This window comes from Pteropus alecto, unplaced genomic scaffold, assembly GCF_000325575.1.
Source record: "Pteropus alecto unplaced genomic scaffold, ASM32557v1 scaffold20, whole genome shotgun sequence".
Lineage (NCBI taxonomy): Eukaryota > Metazoa > Chordata > Mammalia > Chiroptera > Pteropodidae > Pteropus > Pteropus alecto.
This window is the reverse complement of record NW_006436298.1, coordinates 35,089,868-35,110,918: the sequence shown is the minus strand read 5'-3', so window position 1 is coordinate 35,110,918 and position 21,051 is coordinate 35,089,868. Positions and strand designations below refer to the sequence as shown.

General features: G+C 35.3%; 1 protein-coding gene across 1 annotated transcript in view; it reads right to left on the bottom strand.

Moving 5' to 3' along the window:
- Positions 1-21,051, bottom strand: part of MAN2A1 (mannosidase alpha class 2A member 1) — a 152,358-nt gene that overhangs the window by 88,707 nt on the left and 42,600 nt on the right. The window contains exons 5-6 of the mRNA XM_006913274.3: positions 8,115-8,242; positions 794-967 (exon numbers count right to left, since the gene is read on the bottom strand). Of these exons, the coding sequence (XP_006913336.1) occupies positions 794-967; positions 8,115-8,242 (302 nt within the window). The remainder of the gene's footprint in view (positions 1-793; positions 968-8,114; positions 8,243-21,051) is intronic.

Genomic DNA, 21,051 nt, shown 5'->3' with positions numbered 1-21,051 from the left:
CCTACCAACTGTATGATTTTTGGCAAATGGTTTTACATTTCTAAGTCTCCATTTCTTTTCTATGTAAAGGGATAATAATAGATCTTAATTTAAAAGGTTAAAGATCCAACGAGAGACTGAATATATGGCAGATAACACAATGTGTGGCCCCTAATAAAGATTCGATAAATAAAAATGAATTAAAAAATAAGGTGTTCTGAATTTTAAATGGGGGTGGAAAAGGCACAGGTCTCCCAAGAGGCCTAAATCTTGTCTCCTCTCTCTCAACAAAGAGCTGTAGAAGTTATGTCCTTGGAAAGCCAGGGTGTCCACAAAACAAAGTACAGAAACAAGCAATATAGGTAATATGAGAGCTGTTCTGGGAGGACAGGATTAAGGTTTTAAAAAGCAATTCTTACTAGATGCAGATACAGGAGAGGCAGAAGAAACACTGGCTGAATATGAGATAAATGACTTGATATTAGTTCTGATGCATGTTCAATTTTGTGATAAAACAGGTGCTTTTAAAAGTGAAAGTGAAAGCATTATTTGCAAAAGACTAATTCCTTATGTTTATTTCTTTTAGGCATAAAAAAAGAACCTACAATTTTCTATAGATAAATATCTTCACCACTGCTTAAAAGAATTTTGACACAAATGCACTGGAAAAATAATTCTAAAAATTTGTATCTTTAGGCAACCTGATTTTCAAGACTAACACTCTGAATAAAACCCTTAATGGTATGAGTTCATAACCCCTGCAAAATAACATCTAAGTCAAGTGAGATCTTCAACTTTTATCAACCCTACATACCCCAGTTCTGTCTCCAAAAGAACTCCAGTGTTTTTTGCAATGCAAAATGTTTCTTAACTGCATAATGAACCCTCTGGATAAGCATGTGAGAAAATCCAGCACATTTCAGAAGATAAGCCATTGTTGGTGAATGTCCAAAAGGATCAATAGACCAGCCAGATCGAGGTTTCACTCCTGTTGATAAAGAAAATAAGTGTTTTTTTTTTTTTTTTAATTGACAAATGAAATAAAAAGAAGTCACAACACATTCAGACCCATCAGAGTTCTACAGTCTCTTGGGTTTTAAGACAAAGGAGTTCCCCAGCATTACCGGTCGGAGCGCTCAGAACAGGACTCCCTGAAGGGAGACTTCTGCCACTGCCATGTTCTCAGGCAAGGAAACAGCACTGAAGTTTATCAGTTAGAGCTGAAATAAGCACTCAGCCATCTTATAGATACTAGAAAGCTACTGTCATTCAATGGAGGTAGGGCAACGAACAGAACCAAGTCCTTTCTCTAGGATCTCACAGTCCTGTCTTTTGTGGAGCTGGATAACCCAGCAATTTGCTATTATGTAATAAAGACAAGTAAGCTAATTCATTTCAACTTGTACCCCCCAATCCCAACATTAAGGAATTTTCAAGTTGTCTTTTATACCTTACACTGCTCCAAAAATCTTCTTATACAGTGGCAGAACTGGCCAAAATAACTTTACCATATTTCATTAAATCTTAAGATATTTTCATGTTGGTGTTTTCTCTCTACCTAGACATCAATGGAATTTTTCACACCTGACTCGACCAATATTGAGAGACATCAACAAAGATATATCTCAATTTCACAGAGGATAAAATGTAAATAAATAAATAAATGAATGAATAAATAAATAAATAAATGCGCAAGATATATCTCAATTTCACAGAGGATAAAATGTAAAAAAATAAATAAATAAATAAATAAAGGCACGCATTAGAAATGATGAAATAAGATTATTATTCTGGCATTATACAAATCCAACCTCTTATTTATTCAAGATTCTCAAAGAAAGCTTCTACATACAACTTATAAATCAACATCAGCAATATGACTGTGTTTTTTTTTTTTTTTCATTCAAACACCTGTTTAGCACCTTCCATATATGCCTAAGACTATGAGAGGCTCTAGGATTACAAAAATGAGTTAATCTTGGTTCTGACTCTAGTTGCAGACACTATCATGCAAATAGGTGTAACACAGACTGATAGAAAAGGCAGCGGCAGGAAGACCTGCATAGAACAATACTGAGGATGAACACCGGATAGGAAACCAGCAAAGGAGACTGAGAAGAAAAAGTCAGAACTCTCAGAGGACAAAGAATATGAGTCAGAACTCAAAACACTGACCACATAAGATCTGTGCATTTCACATATGTTAATTTACCTCTAAAAATTATATAGAAATCTTGAACTTCAGTAATTTTTTTGTGGTGGTATGGGTTTAAAAATTCTGAAACTACCTTTCGATGTATTCAAAGACTGAATAAATTAGGACAAGGGACCCAGGTTTTTCACTGTTAAAAAAAGGATCTGCAAACATGTCAATGTGGGAGACTAGAATGTACCCTATGATAATAAATAGAAATAAGATATCAACACTAACTTCTGGTTTTTAACACACACACACACACACACACACACACACACACACACTCTTCCTAGTTCAGTACACTAGAAGGGCCTAGATGCAATAATACCTCAGTACGAATGAGCACACCATAACTCTAAGATCTGGACCTCTAAATACCATCTGCTATTAAAAATAACCTTAAAGAAATGGCTTATTCCAGAGCTGAGGCCAGGAAAGTACAAGGTAAGCCTGGAACATATTCCTGGGTCACAGAGTATAAATAAATGGTCAAAGAATCATGGGACCATACTAAAATAACTCAGGAGACAGTCTAAAGAGGCTTCCACTGGCCAAATTTGGGACAAATGGGGTGTCAAAATAATGGTTGTACTGAATTACAACCATTGAATAAAATAAGAATCCATGAGCCTATAAATAAATAGAAAATAAAAAAGAAAGCTCTTCCTGTTAGTAGAATGCCAACTAATAATTATAGGAGAAATGATGGAGTTAGGAAATCACTAATAGATCCTAAAATTAAAACATGAAAGCTTAATGAGACACATGATATTTACCTATTCTAAATGTAGCTCACACAAATTAGAAAAGAGAAATATAACGGTACAACGAAAGAACTTAACAGACACAACTCAAGCAACTAATCAAGGCTAACTCAATACTGGAACAGGGAGACATCGTAAGCAACTAATCAAGGCTAACGTCATCAATACTGGAACAGGGAGACATCGTAAGCCTCCTGATAGGATGCACTGAGGACAACAGGACATCATTGCAGTGATAGTCTACCAAAATAAATACATTAGGATAGATTACATAGATAGAAAGACAGGTAGGTAGGTAGGTAGGTAGGTAGATGATTGATAGATAGATAGATAGATAGATAGATAGATAGATAGATAGATAGATAGATAGAAAGAAATCCAAAGAAGGCTGAGGAACTGTTTCAAATTAAATGAAACTAGACAGACATGACAACTAAATGCAATACATGACCCTGGACTGGATACTGGACTGGGAGGGGGAAAAAGCGGCTTTTATAAAAAAACATTGAGATAATTTATAAATTTTGAATATAGCCTATAAACTAGACTGTATCCCTGCTAACATTCCTGATTTAATAACTATCTTCTCGCTAGATAAGAGAATGTCCTTATTTCTTAGGAAATACATTGTGAAGTATTGAGAGAGAAAGGGACAAGATGTCTCCAACTTACTCTCAAATGGTTCAGAAAAATATGCATATGAATCTAGTACAAGATATATGGGAACCCTTCCCAAGTACTATCATGCAACTTTTTATAAGTTTGAAATATCAAAATTAAGTTATAAAATAAAAAATAAATGTGTTGTCCCAACTAACAATGGCAGAATAAGCTTATAAATAAGTAAAAATCAACATCGAATGCTACAGTGATGTCTAAAATTTTAGCATCATTGTTGTTCTTTTCCATGTCAAAATCATTTGATCCACAGTAGTAGCAACCTAGCATTAATAGATTAAAGATTCACTAAAAGGAAATAATGTAGAAAAGAGAGAATGTAAACAACTTTTTAAAACTTTGATACAAAAGGAAGTGAGAGCTAGAGAGACACCTGCAAAGGGACCCAGTACCCCACTAGGTTTTTCCTTAGCATAAGCAATTTTTTAAAAAAGGGGGTAAGGGGCAAATTTAGAAAAAGGTGCACTATAAGAAAAATCTAAAATTTTATAAAGAGGGAAATAAAATCAGTAAAATCAGGAAATGTTACAGAAACATTTTTTGCCATTATGTAAGATAAAATTTCAAAACATGCAGAAGTAAAAACTAATAGGAAAAATTAAAGAGAATAATCATTTAAAAGAAAATAAACACACTACTCAATTTTTGGCAAACTTAACAGCCCTAAAAATTAGAACATGAGTAATATCAATAATATAATAAAACTGGATTATTTCAAGTACATTTAATGTTAAAGTTTAAAAGCAGTCAGAGGACAGTTATAAAAATGAATATTTTGAGCAAAAAAACAACCTTAAAAACTCAAACTTATGAAAGTTTATAATGGTCCAATTTGTGTATAAAGTTCATAAAAGCAGAAATTAACAACCAAATATTAAACAATTTAAAAAGCATCCTATAACCAAATGTAAAAATAAATTCTTCAAAACAACAGGTTGTAAACCGTTTAGAAAATGAAACTGAGAACATTAATTTACAAGATGCATCCAAAGCCACAATAAGAAGAAATTCCATATTCTCAAATGTGTTCATTAACTAAATGTAAGAGCTAAACCCATAAAACTCAGAAAAAATACACAGGAGTCACTCTTCATGACCTGGTATTAGAAAATGGTTTCTTAAGTATGACATCAACAACACAAGTGACAAAAGAAAAAAGAGATAAATTGCATTTCATCAAAATTAAAACTTTTGTGCATCAAAAGATACCTTTAAGAAACCCATTTCATCAAAATTAAAACTTTTGTGCATCAAAAGATACTTTTAAGAAACCCACAGTATGGAAAAAAAAAATATTTGCAAATCATTATCCAATAAGGAACTTGATCAAGAATAATAAAGAACTCTTACAAGTCAACAATGAAAAGAAAAAGAACCCAATTTTAAAAGTAGGCAAATAAATTTAAACCGAAATTTCTCCAAAGAAGATATAAAAATAGCTAACATACATATGAAAAGATGCTTAACATCATTATTCTGTAGGGAATCACTCACTACTCAAAGCCATAATGAAACACCATTTCATACACAGTAGTATGGCTGAAATAAAAAAGAAAACAATAACAAATGTTATTGAAGATGTGGAGAAATTTGGACCCTCATATATTGCTGGTCAGAATGTAGAATGGTGCAACCACTTTGGAAAACAATGAGGCAGCTCCTCAAAATGCTAAATACAGAGTTATCATATGACCTAGTGATTCTACCCCCAAGTATATGCCCCCCTCAAAATGAAAACATACGTCCTCACAAAAACTTACACAAATATATATAGCAGCATTATTCATAGTTGTCAAAAAGGGGAACAATCTAAATGTCAAGCAACAGAACAATGGATAAACAAATGTGATATATACAAACAACAGAGTATTATTCAGCTATCAAAAGGAATGAAGCACTTGATACATGCTACAGCATTGATGAACCTTGCCAAGTGAAAGAAATCAGTTGTAAAGATCATACTGTATGATTTCATTATGCGAAATGTCCATAATAGTCAAATCCATACATACAAAAAGCAGATTACTGGTTGCCTGGGCCTAGGGCAGGGAAAGGAGAAGTTAGAAAGGGGTATGATTATTAATGAGTAAGAGGTTTCTTTTGGAATGTTGAAAGACTCCTAAAAATAGATGGTGGTGATGTGATGATAGTTGCATAACTCTGTGAATATACTAAAAACTACTGAACTGTACACTTTAAATGGGTGAATGTTCTGATATGTGAAACAATACAGTTATAAGGAAAAAATTTATACTGAGCAAAAGAAGCCAAACCCAAAATAGTTAGCACATATATATGCAGTTCTTAAAAATAGTTAGCACATATATATGCAGTTCTTTTGTTTGTTTGTTTGCCTAGTTCTTAGGCAAACAAACAAACAAAAAACTACAGTAATAGAAATCAGTGAGCAGCTGGCTGCAGGAGGAGAGTTGAGGAGCATAAAGAACTTTCTGGAGTGATGAAAATGTGAGTTAAATGGGTAAACACATTTGTCAAAACTGAAACTACAGTTAAGATTTATATGTTGCACTGCAGGTAAATTATGTCTCTAAGCACTAAACATAAACGAAAAAAATCCACGAAAACTGAGGTTTATGAAGGGAATATTCCTAGCTTAGAATATACGTGGCTTAGAAAAGTGGCACTGTGTAAAGATGTCTCTAAGTCCACTCTACCACTTAGTGATTTAAGAAAATTTACAGAACTCAGCATATAGTCGTACTCACAGCTATGATTTACTACTGTGAAAGGATACAAAGCAAAATCAGCAAAGGGAAAAGGCTCATAGGGCAAAAAGTCCACAGGAAACCAGGCACAAGCTTCTAAAAGTCCTCTCCCTGTGGTGTCACACAGGACAGGCTGAATTCCTCCAGCACTTTGGCTGACACATAAAATGCTTTGCTACTTTGGCTGACACATAAAATGCTTTGCTGTCAACCAAAGAAGCTCTTGAGAGACTCAATGTCCGAGGTTTTCGTTGGGGGCTGGTCATGTAGATATCCCCTGCCTAGTACATATCGAGATTCTAGACTCCCAGAAGAAAAGCAAGTATTTAGCATAAACTACATCGTTTTTACAATTTAAACACAGCAAGCCACTCAGCATTTAGGGAAATCTAAGCGCCCAGACACCAGCCAAGGGCCAACATTGCAGGCAAGATCTTTCGAAGGATAGCAGTTCAGACTTATTATCTCTTTTCCGCATAAGCACAATATCTGCAACTTACTCTAATACAACAATCACAACACGATATGGAAAAAGAAAAGAATAAAGCAACTGTGTAGAAATGTTAATAACTGGTCAATCTGGTTGAGGGGCTTATTGGAGTTCTTTACATTATTTCTTACAACTTTTCTTAAGTTTGAAATTATTTCAAAATAAAAAGTAAAGAAAAAATTAATAGGGATGACAGGAATTTTATCTCTAAAATACAAAGAAATATATGTTTTTTATTGAAGTTATTGCTAGATATTTAATACTAAATTTAATACTAAAATATCTAGCAATAACTTCAATAAAAAATATGCTTACTTACTATACAGAAATTATAAAACTGAACTGAAATATGAAATATTTAAAAGGAATTACATACCATGTTGCAGAATACAAATATTAGATATTGTGAAGATTTCAATTAGTCACTCCGTGTTCTTATGAATTATAGTGAACATCTGATTTTATCAGTGCAGCATCCCTTCCCCACTTCTTGTAATAACAGGATCATTCCTTCCCAGTGGAGGACCCATCCATTCACATGGTTCAGCTGCTGATGACTCTGCCCTCCACAGACCCCTCTTCCCCCATGACTGTTCCAACACACTCACTAGGCCCCAATGATTTCAGCTCCCATACCTCTGGCCAAGTAACTGGCTCAGAAATAAGCACCTGACCCAAACTGGGCCAATTAGGTAAGGTTAGTTGTTAAGACTGGGAAGATGAAAGTCGTAATTGCCTTATGGCCACCTTACTCACCATGTGGAGAGAATGAGGAGAGGACTAAAGCTATGCAAAAATGAGCAGAGCCAAAAGAGATGATGGCCACACAACATGCTTTGAGATTCCTGGATCCAACCTTACCTGAAGCTACCATATATCTGGAATTCTCAATGCTAAAACTAATATCTTTCTTTCTTTCCTTCTCTCTCTTTTTTTAAGCTGGTAAATTAGGTTTTTGCTTCTTATGACTAAGAATTTTAAGTAATATATAATTTAAATCCAAGTGGGATATTTTGGGGGAAAAAATTCTAATTAATAAAAATAGTTAAAATTAATAGATATAATAATGGATGAGACAAGGTAGATGATCCTAAAATATGCCATATTATATCTACATAAGTCAGTTTATAATCAAAGCAGCATAATCATAAATTAATGAAGGATAAATTATCTACAAATAGTCAATATTGGGAAAACTAGTTATTTAAAACAAATAGAGCATTCCCCAAAATTAATTGCCCAAAGTAGTCCAAATGAAGGGGAAAGACATCAATACATACCTAGATTTTTTTCCAGCCACTGATGTCCTTCAATTAGTTGGTCGATTAAGGCAAAATAATGTGCAGCAGCTTCATCAGGCATAACCCAGCCACCTGTCACAATTTCAAGCTGGCCATTTTCTAGTAAACTAAGGAGAAAATAATGTAAGAGTTTACATTAATATTTTTTAAAAGTTAAATAAAAAATTTTAAAAAGCATACACATTAGGGACAGCCTTTAAATATAACCAGTATTTATTATACTAGTTGCTAAAATATTTTTTTAAACCAGTGAATAAATTTCAACTTTAGGACTGTGGTGATAAAACATCCTTAGTTAAGCATATGAGGTGACCCCTCCTTCTCCCTAGGCAAAGCCATTCAGGTCACTTTGGACGTTTCTTTCCATAAGGGTATAATATCCCACACAACCTCAAAGATTCCTGATGGCAGGAGACACAGCTGATTTATTTGTAAATCTTGCAAAGCACCTAGCAAAGCACTTTACTCAGAGTATATGCTTGATGAGTGTTTATTGGGGGACTGTCATTTTAAGCATGGCATTTGTTTCAATACTCCTACACTGAAAAATCAATATTTATTTTAGTCCTTCTGACACTGGTAAGTTAATCATGCAAACTACACAAAAGTAACCACAATAAAGGTATAGCTAGTAAATATCATATACCTCTGGGAATACAGACAACATTATAAAGCACTTTGCTCTAGTTTCAGTTAAAACATAGGCTATATAGTTTATTTTTTCTTATTGAGTGAAAAGCTCTAACATTATCACATTATCATTATCTGTCTATTGGGTACTCCTTTGCCATAACATTATACAAGGTAACTAGACCTCTAGTCCTAGAAAACCTGAATTGTTACATGATATCATCCCCTAAGAAGAAAAAAAAATATATCAAACTTAAAAATCTGAACAAGCACCTGAGGAAGTATAAAAGTCAAGAATTTAAGCAAACATCTTAAGTGCCACAAACCTGTCAGTTTGCAACAAGAGGGTTTGGAAAATGGTGTAAAATTTCAAAAAGAAAAGCAGCTTTAATAAGGATACACATCACTGGATATCTACTGGTAACAGCCAAGTAAAAAGCCAAATTTAGTTGAAGCAGACCAAAGGCATAATAGATAAATATTTTCCTACAAAGCCTGTAACAGAAGCCACAGCATTAACATAACATCTGATTTATTCAAACATATGCATGATTATATAACCAGCGACAGAGTGGATAATGGACACAATTTCTAAAAATGAATGAATAATTCCATGTATAATATTTTAAAATGTTAAATATGTATCACCATGGGAATCACCAACTAATATAATTTCACATGGAGAATATGATCCTTTGTCTAGTCAAACCTCAGATTCTCACAGGCCCAAATCAAAAATTTAGAATAAAGCAGTTGGAAATGTCGAAAACTTTCATTTCTTTAATAACACAACTAAATCCAAGACTATTTTGTCCTGCTCTTACCGCTAATGGGACTTTGCTTCTAGTTAGTTCTTCTTATCTTTCTGGTGATCGCCTGCCTGATTTAGCTACACTCTGGAGTCCCTGATCCAGACTCACCTTTCATGCCTTATGGTCAGTGTCTGGAAGCCTGAGCTGTCAGGACAGATTTGAGATTTAATCTCTAGCCATCAAGTATAGAAACTTGACTTCCTTATTTCAGTATCCCAAAAAAACAGATCTCTTAGAAAATAAATTGGTCAAAACAAATTCTTTGCTGCTCTTGAAGAGAAAACAAACTACAATTAAGAAATCTGAAAATTAAAGTAAAAAGTTACTCCAATGTTGGCGTTTTTCGTATCTATCAATTTTATTTTGCTGTATGTCCCAGTCCCAAAGGCATGAATGGGCTCCAAAACACAGCCAACCAAGCAAAGAATCACATGTACTATGTATAGCAACTAAAATTTCCCTAGATCCATTTGTGAAGGTTCTAGTCCTTCCCTTCCCCGTGATGCCTGAGATGCTACTGTGATCCAGTACTGAGTTCTTATCTGCACATAACGGTTACTTTAAGGACTATCCTGTCTACTGTTTTGGAGGAGGGATAAAAAGCCTCCCACACATTAAAATGTTTTCCAGAATTTTCTTAACTATTTTTTTTTCTCTCGTCTTTCCAATCCTGGGTGGTCTAGCTGTCTTTACGTCTCAGCCCAAATAAAATCTACCTGGAGAAGTCTCCCTGAGCACCCAACTTTAATCAACACTGCCACTGTATCCCTACATTCTATCACAAAATAGCACCACAATCCAAAATTACTTTGTTAATTTACATGTCTCTTCTCTCTTCCTCTTCACCCCACCCACCATGAGAACATAAGCTCCAAGAAAGCAGGGACTACGGCATGCTATTTTGTTCACTTTTCCATGCCTGGCACTGAGAAGCTTACATATAATGAGCACTCTGATAGCTGGTAGATGAAAAAGGAAGGAATGAGACTCTCAGTTTAAAATTAGTGCCTAACAGTTTTTATATTAGATGAAATGCAGATATATGCAAAATAAATTGCACAGGAAGGGTAAGTACAAAAGGAGTCAAATAATCTAGATATGAAATGAGCTAGAATATGGTAGTGATAGGAAATATGGAAGAAGAGGAAGAGAAAAAGCATCAATTGGAATTAGGAAATGACTAGAAACAGTAGAAAGGATTAAAGCACATGACTTGGGTTTTAATTCTAGGTGTCTATTGGGGTAGTGGTATTAATGCACAGACAGTGGGGTTCAGCTGAGAAGGGAAGTTGAAAAATAAATTTTTAAAATATTTATATTATAAAAATAGCCATAAAATTAGTGAGAAAGAATGAATTATTTTTTTTTGTTTTTTGTTTTTGTTTTTTAACTTCAGAATGATTTAAAACAAGCTTATAAGAAAGCCACATGCAGTACTTTCTTTGTAGGTTAACATAGCTTTATTATTGCTTCTAAATATTTTTCCAAGTATTTCCTGAGGTGTTGTTTCTGTAAGACTGCCAGTCCTACTTTTAGTAGTGGTCACTAAATGATGACATCATGGAAGCCAGGGGACTGATATTTTGAAAGAGCATGCTCACATAGTTTTTTAAGAAAAATTGCATGGGTAAGTCACAACAGGCATAAATGATGGCATCATAGCAGGCCAGAAAGAACATAGGTTTTAGTTTCTCTTGGCATAGTTTCTCTAATCAGGCAAAACAGAAACCTAATTGAAGAAAACAGACAACGTGATTTAAAATATAAAGCTATGTGACAATGACTGGACACCTGGCTGAGTTAATCAGGTTAGCAAGTACCCTGATTTCATTGAACTATCTGTTTTTCTTAGTTTATCACTCTTCGAACCATAAATAAGAATGGCAAAAACCAGCTGATAAACCAGAAGATTTTTCCAGGCAGGAAAATCAGAAATTGCAGAGGTGCACAAATTTGTCATGAATATCCCAGTATTTCAGAACATATACAATCAGCATTTAAGAAGCATGTGATGAATGAGAAAAAAACAAAAAGGTCCAAAGAAAGATGAAGAAAACTGTTAACCGAATGAAAACACAGCAATGATTATCATTTAGTGTACAAAAAGTAGGACTGACAATCTTACAGAAACGATACCTCAGGAAATACTTGGAAAAATATTTATAAGCAACAACAGAAATGCTATGTTAGCCTACAAAAAAAGTATCATATTAAAATCATTACCGTTGGCAATATGATGAAAATAAGATATTTCAACTGTACATTTGAGATTTTAATAATTGTTTTAAAAATCAAGTAAGTAATGGGAAATAGCTATAGAAAAAGTTACACAAAACAAACACAGTTGCTTCCGAGTATTTCCATTGACTTAAGTGTTCGACAAGCATCAAGTGAGCCATTTCTCTGTGACCGTCAGGGGAATATAAAATCAAAAAAGATGTGCCCACTCTATAGGGTCTATTGCTTAGATTCCACCGAGACTCTCTGGTTTCTGTCAAACTTTTTTGTATGTACACTTTTCCTAATATTTCCTAGTAAACATGAGATTTAGAAGCAAAAGTAAAAAGACAGTGAGAAAGCAAGAGAAAGGAGTACGAATATAACGTAGCGAATCAAGAAAACAAAATCAGGCACTAACTTTGAAAATTAACAACACTCCTGCTTCACTTTTTGAAATGACTGAGTTGTCACTACTGGTGAAGACATTAGGTATTTCATGGTTCTACTATTTCATTGCTGGGAAATTTGTTATAAAAAGCTTAAGAAAATAACTGATCAAAATTAAGCTGAGCATATGTGTCACGGCTCACTCTGCCTAAGATGCAGAATTTAGACTTAATAATTTACTGCCAAGCACATGAAGTTGCAAGTCATTTTGAGTGTCACTTTCCCCCCTATGCAGATTCATCATATATTTGGAATTTGGTCACACACAGAAAGACTCAAAGAGCTTTTTTTCCCTAATGGGGAAATTGTTTCAGATAACTTAGTAGCAAACAATGCATCATTTAGTGAGCTTCGAAGAATCACAAATTAATTTCACATGAGTAAACGAGCTGAATTTGTAATCACACGTCTGGGGAAATATGAAATAACACAAAATGATGTATAGGGACTCATTCTTAAATAAAAAATTTGTTAAATGGAAAATTCAAAAAGATGGAGGATTCCAATGAATCAATTAATAGTCTAAAGACACATGCATATTAGATAACCTGATTCATATGCCTTTCATTGGGAGTATCTGACCTGAGGGTAAAAATAAGATTTGTTTTAAAACCCCTCACATAATAATTAGGAAAACTCACTGAATATTGTTGTTGCCTGTCTTTAAAGATTTAGTATGAGAGACAGATGAAAAATTAGTCACCTCTTACCATTTCTTTCTCATATTATTCCAGCCACACTCCCTTCTTTCGGGTTGCTGTCCACGCTTTCTGCCTGGAATGTTTTTTCTCCTAGTATTTGCCTTGATGGCTCTTATGGATCTATTAGGAGCCTTCCCTGGCCGCCACATCCCACTCATGTTCCACCAAAATGGTTATCTTTCATAAAATTGAAAACTTTTCTTTCATAGCATTTATCACAAAATTTAATTACACATTTGTATGTTTAGTGTCTTTTCCCTCAGTAGACTGCAAGCTCCACGAGAGCAGGAACCACATCTGTTTTCTTGCCATTTAAGTCTGTGTTCCTATTGGTACAAAAACTCTAAGAAAAGGGTACTGATAACCCAAAAGAAAACAAAGAATATAAAGCAGATTATTTCAGAAATAATTGGCTTCTAGAAATAAAAAAAATTTAACCTTACTCATAAGAAAATGCAAATTGAAACTTCAATGATATACCACTCTTTACCTACTAGATTTGAAAGATCAAACGGTTGTACAACAAACTGTGATGTCAAAGATGTATGGAAACAGGTATTTTCACATATTGCTGTCAACAACTACCAAATTTTATAATACATATATACTTTTATCTATGCTCATTCATGAAGTCAGAAAATACATAAAAGAGTAAAAATAAATAAAAGCATTGTATACACTAAAGATGGAGATATACTCTGTGTACTTGTAAAGGACCAGAAATTAAACTATGTGCTCATCAATTGGGAGTAGTTAAATAAATTTAGGCCCACTCACAAAATAAACTTTTATAAAGTCTTTAAATAGAAAGGAGTGCCTCTTTCCTGAAAGGTCCTCCAAGATATAAGTTTAAAGTGCATGGTACAACATTTATTAGCATGGCTATTATATATATATACACATGTATACATACATGTATGTATACATGTGTATATATATATAATAGCCATGCTAATGTCGTATATATATGTATATATACATATATACATACGTATATATGTATATGTGTGTATATATATATATACATATACACATATACGTATGTATATACATATATATACATATACATATATATGTATATACGACATTTATTAGCATGTATATACATATGTATATATGTATATATATACACACACACAGGTGTTGATGGGGAGATATATATATATATATGTATACACACACACACACACACACACACACACATATAAAAAAGCCAAAGGTGTTGATGGGGATGCAGAAAAACTGGAAACCTGTGCATTGTTTATGGGAATATAAAATGGTACGGCCACTATGGAAAAGAGTATGTGGGGTTCTCTAAAAATTAAACACAATTACCATGTGATCCAGCAATTCCACTTCTGGGTATATATACAAAAGAATAGAAAGCAGGGACTAGAACAGGTACTTATACACCTCATGTTCATAGTAACGTTATTCACAATAGCCAAAAAATAGAAATAACCCAAATGTCCACTAGCTTTTAAAAGGAAGGGAATTCTGACACATGCTATAACAGTGATGACCTCTGAAGACATTATACCAAGTGAAATAAGGCTGACACAAAAAGACAAATATTGTATGATTCCTCTTACATGAGGTACCTAGAGGAGTCAAACTTATAAAGACAGAAAGTAGAATGGCAGCTGCCAGGGGCAGAGGTGAAAGGGAATAGGAAGTTGTTTAATGAGTACAAAGCTTCATAAAAATGATTTTATGAATATGCATAAAATCATTTGTTGAATTGGTAAATTTTATGTTGTGAATTTTTTCCAGACCAAAAAAGTCATTCCCCGCACCACACACACACACACACACAAAAACCAAAAACGGAACAATGTGCATGGCATGTTATCATTTGTATAACATATATGTGTATGTCTTTATACACACGTACATGTGTATGTTTTTTCCTGTATATATATAAAATAAATAAGAGTCTGGTCCACAGTAGTTGCCTCCTGTGAGAAGAACTAGATGACAAGGAGACAAAAGTGGTTAGTACCTTACGTTTCATTGTGTACCCTGTATATATTTGAGCGTATTAAAAAATGAATTATGTAAAAACTTTTTTCTAAAATATAAATGCTATGCCCTGATTTCTCCTAAGCATTGAAAAATTAACAAAACTATAGCTTAAAAGTCATGAAATTTTATTTACAAATATTTCTCAGATGGTTCAATAGTTTCTGTGAAGTTTTAATAAGCAGAGGACATACTTTAAATATTTCAGTGTATAGCAAATTTAAATAGCCAAAAAATAGAAATAACCCAAATGTCCACTAGCTTTTAAAAGGAAGGGAATTCTGACACATGCTATAACAGTGATGACCTCTGAAGGCTATAGTAAATTTTTCTTCATCCTGTTATTTTTCCAAAAGAAAATAATGCTCAAAAAAAATCAGAAAACACCTGAGGTTAAAGAATAACATAAAATTAAATCCATTCTTAATATCTTGCTATAAATGCATGAGTGGCTATGGTAGGCAGAGTTTTTAACCAACTTATTTTACATAATACTGTACCATATTAATAAATAGACACATATTATTATGTTTATGGCTGTGTTGTATTTTCTAAAGGATTTCTAATTGAAATATAATATATACATGTTCAGTTAAATGAATTTTGATAACTGTTTATATTCCTGTAATCATTACCCAAAAAGATATAGAATATTTCCATCCACTCAGAGAGTTCTCTCATGCCCCTTTCCAATCAATTCCTACCTCATCCCCCACAATAAAAGAAAGATATTCCGACATCATGATTTCTATCACAATAGATCAGCTTAGCTACTTTTAAGACTTTTTATAATGGAATCATACAATATTTACAAGTCTGTATCAGGCTTCTTTTGTTTAACATGTTTGCTAGATTCATCCATATCACTGCACATTTCAGTAATTCATTATTTTTCATGCTCAGTAGTATTCTGTTGCATGAATATGCTATAATTTTTTTTCATCTATCAACTTGTTGATGGACAGCTGAATTTTCAGTTGAAGTTATGATGAAAAAACTCTGAAAATGTCTATATAAGTCTTTTGTGAGCATGTTTTTATTTCTCTAGCAGAAAGCTGATGGCTTTTCAGAAAGTGTTTGTCCCATTTTACATTCCCACTAGCAATCTATGAGATTGCTGTACATTCTTACCAATATACCAATAGTTGGTGGTGTTAGTCTTTTTGATTTTAGCCATTCTAAAGGATTTGGGACAGTTTCTTGTAGTAGTCTTAAGTTACATCTCCCTGATGACCATATATTACTCAGCCCCTGCACACACATCCTCTACCTCACTGCTGTAGCCTAATACACTTTTTTCAGGTGTTTGAATATGCCATGCTCTTGCTAATCCCTGGTCCATAATCATAATTTGCCTCTCATAACCCAAAATTCCTTCCCACCCTCTGCCACCTATTTCTTAACTGACTAGTTCTAATCATCTTTCAGGTTTCAGCTTGAATACCATCTGCTTCAGGAAGCCTACAAGACCCCTTTCTTCCTTCCATAGAAGGAAACACTTTATTGTGATACATTGTTTAATTACATATCTTCCCTGCTCTGCCCTAAGAGCTGGGACCAGGTCAGTCACGCATCTTCTGTATCCTTGGAGTCTAACCTACTAAATATTTAGAGTGAATGATGAAGTAAATAAAAGAAGGCTTCAGAGATGAGGTAACATTTCATCTGAATTTTGAAAATGAGTAGGACTAGAATTATCCAGTGCACAAAAGGAAAAAAAAAAATCTAAGCTGAACTCATGGGAAAATTCCTAAAAAGCAGGAAAAGCATGTGTCTGAGGACACTTACGTGGCTCAGCATGGCTAAGCATAGGGTGTGAAGCAGGAAGTGATCAGAGGTAAGGGTGGACAAGTAGGGAGGAATCAGAGAGCAAAAGCCAGTATGTGCCATGCGAAGGAGACCGGTCCTTTTGATAATGAAGTGTCACCGAACATTTTAAAGCCAACAAGTAACATGGGCAGATGCACATATTAGAAACCTAACTCTGCTGGTGAAATGGACGACACATGGAAGTGGCACAGCTTGAAACAGGAAGACCAGGTGGAGGAAACAAGACTAATGGGGATGGAGCTGGGAGTCAGAGAGCAGAGATACTAAAGAGGCAGAATTAACAAGGCTTAGGAGTTGAATGGATATGGCCCAAATGGCAGAGCACACAGTGGTTAAGAGTATTGGGTTCCAGGGCAAGGTTGCCTGGCTCTGGTCCACACTTACCAGGTGGGGGACCTTAGATGCCTTCCTTAACACCTCTGCTTCAGTATCCTCAACAGTGGCATGAGGATAACAAAGAATCTTAACTCACAAGAACACTAAAGGACTGACTGAATAAATACATAGGTGCTTAGAACATGCCTATAAATAGCAAGCGCTCCATAAGCGTTAGCTATCACTATTACCAGGGGAGAAGGAAAAGCCGAGGTTGGGGCTTTGGATCTGGAAGCAGTGCAAACACCTGTTAATTAAAACTGTGGATGAGCACACACAGTGGAGAGGGGAACCAAGGGGTGTTACCCTATAGGCGAGCATGCGGACATTTAGGCAAGGGGGTGAGCAGAGGAGGAAATCAGAGGTGATGAGAAAGGAATGCTCAGCCATGTAAGAAGAGAACAAGGAAACAAAGAGCTCTGGGTCACAGAAGACAAAAAAAAAAAAAAAAAAAAAAGAAAGAAAGAAAGAAAAGAAAAGGAAAGAATTTCAAGGAGAATGGAGTGGTAGTGTCAGTGCTGCAGAAAAATCCTCCCAGAGGACTGAGAAAACATCCAATGGGAGGAGGCAGCTGAGAAGGCACTCACGGCTTTTATCAGTATCTGTGATGCAAACAGAAGCTAGCAGATGAAGTGAACGAGAGTAGAGCTGCCTCATTCGAGATGAACTGGGACTGGAGAGGGTGGAGATGAAACACATACATTCTAAAATAAATGTATACCGTTGCTTCAACTATTAGAACTAAAGTTAGTTTAGACACTGGTGCATTGCTTTGATTCCTTTGATGAAATGCTATGTATCTTCAGGCTCTAAACTCAATTCGAATCTGCAATTTACCTTGAATATCAGAAGACACACTGTGACTTCTCATTACTCTGCAAATTTTACAGGAGTCTTTGGTCAAATACCATAAAATCTGACCTGTATAAAATGTATAATAAATTAGCCTGTATAAAAACTTGAGAGGTACATTTTTTCCGGTAAAACTCAAAATGTACATCAGAAAGTTTGGATTTATATTATTTAAGAAAGTAACCTCAAACATTTCTTTGATTTCAACAAACAAACAGAAAGAGTTAAGAGGATAGGGTAGAAGTTTCACATGAATATCTACTTAGGAAAATAAATGTAAGAGAACGGTAGAAAGATTAGATAAAGACTGAATTCTAGGCAAAGCAATAAAACCCAGCAATGTGGTGAAAATATAGTATCTAAATTAACTGATGTCACCTTTCCTCCTGGCACATATTTGGACCCTTATTTCATACCGAAAGGTCCACACACAGAAGCTAGTTGACTTTGACAAACACAAGAACTATTCTAAGTTCTAACAACCCGATGGGCTTCTCCACTGAATAATGGTCTCAATAGCAGGAGCAGATGCAATGTAAGAACTGTTTCAATGCTTCAGAGCCCAGAGAAGAAATATGAATATGGAATATGCTGGGTGCCAGTCAACGGAAATGCTAAGGCTAATGTTTCAGCTGCTTGACTCTGAATAAGGGTTCACATTTAGATGTATTATAAACATCATGCAGTATTTAACTGCATGTAGCCAAAAAATATTCAAACAGGAAGCCTGAAAAGTAAAAAAAAAAAAAAAAAGTTAACGTATCAGTCATTTTCAAAATAAAAGAAGCACAGACAGAAAATGTGCTGATTATTTAACAAGAGGCAGTTTCTTTTAGATCCACTGGATATGTGTTACAAGTAGGCATCATGACTATAATTGATTAAATTAGTTTGAATCACAAAAAAATAAAGAAGCTAGATATTTGCATGGATCTCCTTTTAGTTAACTAGATTTTCATTTTTAAAAGCTTACAGAGCTAACTACTGCTGCCACAGGGGTAAGAATCAAACAAGTCACTGCTAGAATAAATTATGGGGATCATTTGAGTTATGTGTCTGTTAAGTCCCCACAATCAATTGGTATTCTTCAGGGATAATAAAAGCTCACATGGAACTCTGCTGGAATTAACAGGTTCTGTTCTGTAACAGCTAGCTCACAAATTTAGGTACAGACATTTAATCCATAGACTCATCTTCAAAAGGAAAAACGAGCCATTGCATAAGCATTACACTAGTAGTCAAAAAAATTCTATCAGTAATGCCACTTAGTACAAGCTCAGAATTTTAAATAATAGGAGCAAACATGTATCGTTATTTATAGCTATTAAGTTTTTCCTGAAAACATACATTTAGGCAAGAAACACTAAGAATATTTAAATAAGTAGGGGAAAAAATGCTATTACCCTAGTTCCACAGATAAATGTAATAAATGAATAAAAGTGAATGGTTATAGCTAGAAGGGAGAGAACTTTAGTAAAGCTTGATCAGAAACAAGCCACATTTGCCCTACCGTAACTATAAAGCAATTCTTCCTTCAAGCAAAATTATATCATTAAGGATCAGGTCTACATTCAGAATTATTTCCCACTGCCGAAACAGAAGCTCTCAAAAGGGGTTTGAGTAAAACAATGGATTAAGCACTAGATTCTAATTTGCATTTCCACCCTTAACATCTTACATCCTCTATCCTTAATATTGAGTTGAAACTCACAAAATTGCCATTTTTGTATCTCGAAAGTGGTCAAATATCAGCAATTTCATATGATCCAACCTAAGTAAAATGCCCAACTAATACAGAAAGAAAGGAGAGGGGGGAGAGAGGGAGAGAAACTTGCATTCAGGTGGAATCAAGAAAAGGGGCCACCCTCATGCCATAAAATCGGAGACAGATACTGTGCAGGTGAAACTCAAAGAATTCAACAAGTACTGACCTGCAACTGCCCTGCATGAAAAATCAGCCTGGAGCCCCAAGTCATAAAAAGAGAAGAGTCTGAGAGATTCTGGCAACAAACCCTAATCTGGAGGGCAAAGGTCTGAAGCAAAGCTGAATCTTGAGACAGACAATCGAAGTCCCCATTCTCCTCCCCCATTCTCCTCCCTCGGGGTGTTTCATGAGCCCATCCTGCAGGAGCCTCTCCACCCCTAGGCCTTGACTGCAGCAGAGAGCAGCTCCCTAATTAGGATGCACTGGGATAGAGCCAAGCATGGCCTCACCTTACCAAAGGCGGCAGGCAGCAAGCCCAGTTTCCTTCTGAGGTGGCTGGACTCTTTCCTACAGTCTGTGAGTCTTGCGAAGCAGCACCTTCAGATAGGCCAAGACTCCTAACTGGCTTACAGGCCACACAAAAGGAAGCTAGATGCAGAAAGCCAGCCACAGGTACCTCATCTGACAAACAGCAGATACTTTACAGATCTCCTAATCTTCCCACAGCCCCAAGCTCCTCTCTTCCCCTCAGCCAGTCCTATTCATAACCTGGGCATCTTCCCCATCTGGTGGGTTCTTGTTGATTATGCAGTCATGTTGATCATGAACCAAGTTGTTCAACAAAGGACATGAGGAGAAATCTATCAGCTATCTTTCCTGTTTGCAGGCAATACTATCTGACGCTGGAGGGGAAATGTATTGGGAGACTGTCCTGGACACAGAGTACTAATGACAGGCAAAAGTCCAGGCTTAACAAAAGGCTGGAAGAAAACAAGAGGCCATGCTATGGGGACCACAGGGGCCATGTCACAGGACAGGAAGAGTCTTGCGAATGCACCAGTGCTGTGAGGGATGACCTGCAACCTTCTCTCCATGTCTGCTTCCCTTCCTTACACATCTGTCTACCCTCACTTCACTCTCTAAAAATTCAAAGCCCTGGAAAATAATACACAGACTAGCTAAGCTCAGGTCATAGCTGGCCTGTATGACCTGGGGCAGGCAGGTGGAGGATCTGATTTCTGTGTGTGAGAGACCATTTTCCCAAAGGAGATCTGGTGGAGTAAATGTCGGCCAGCCATTACTAACTAATACCCACAGCAAGG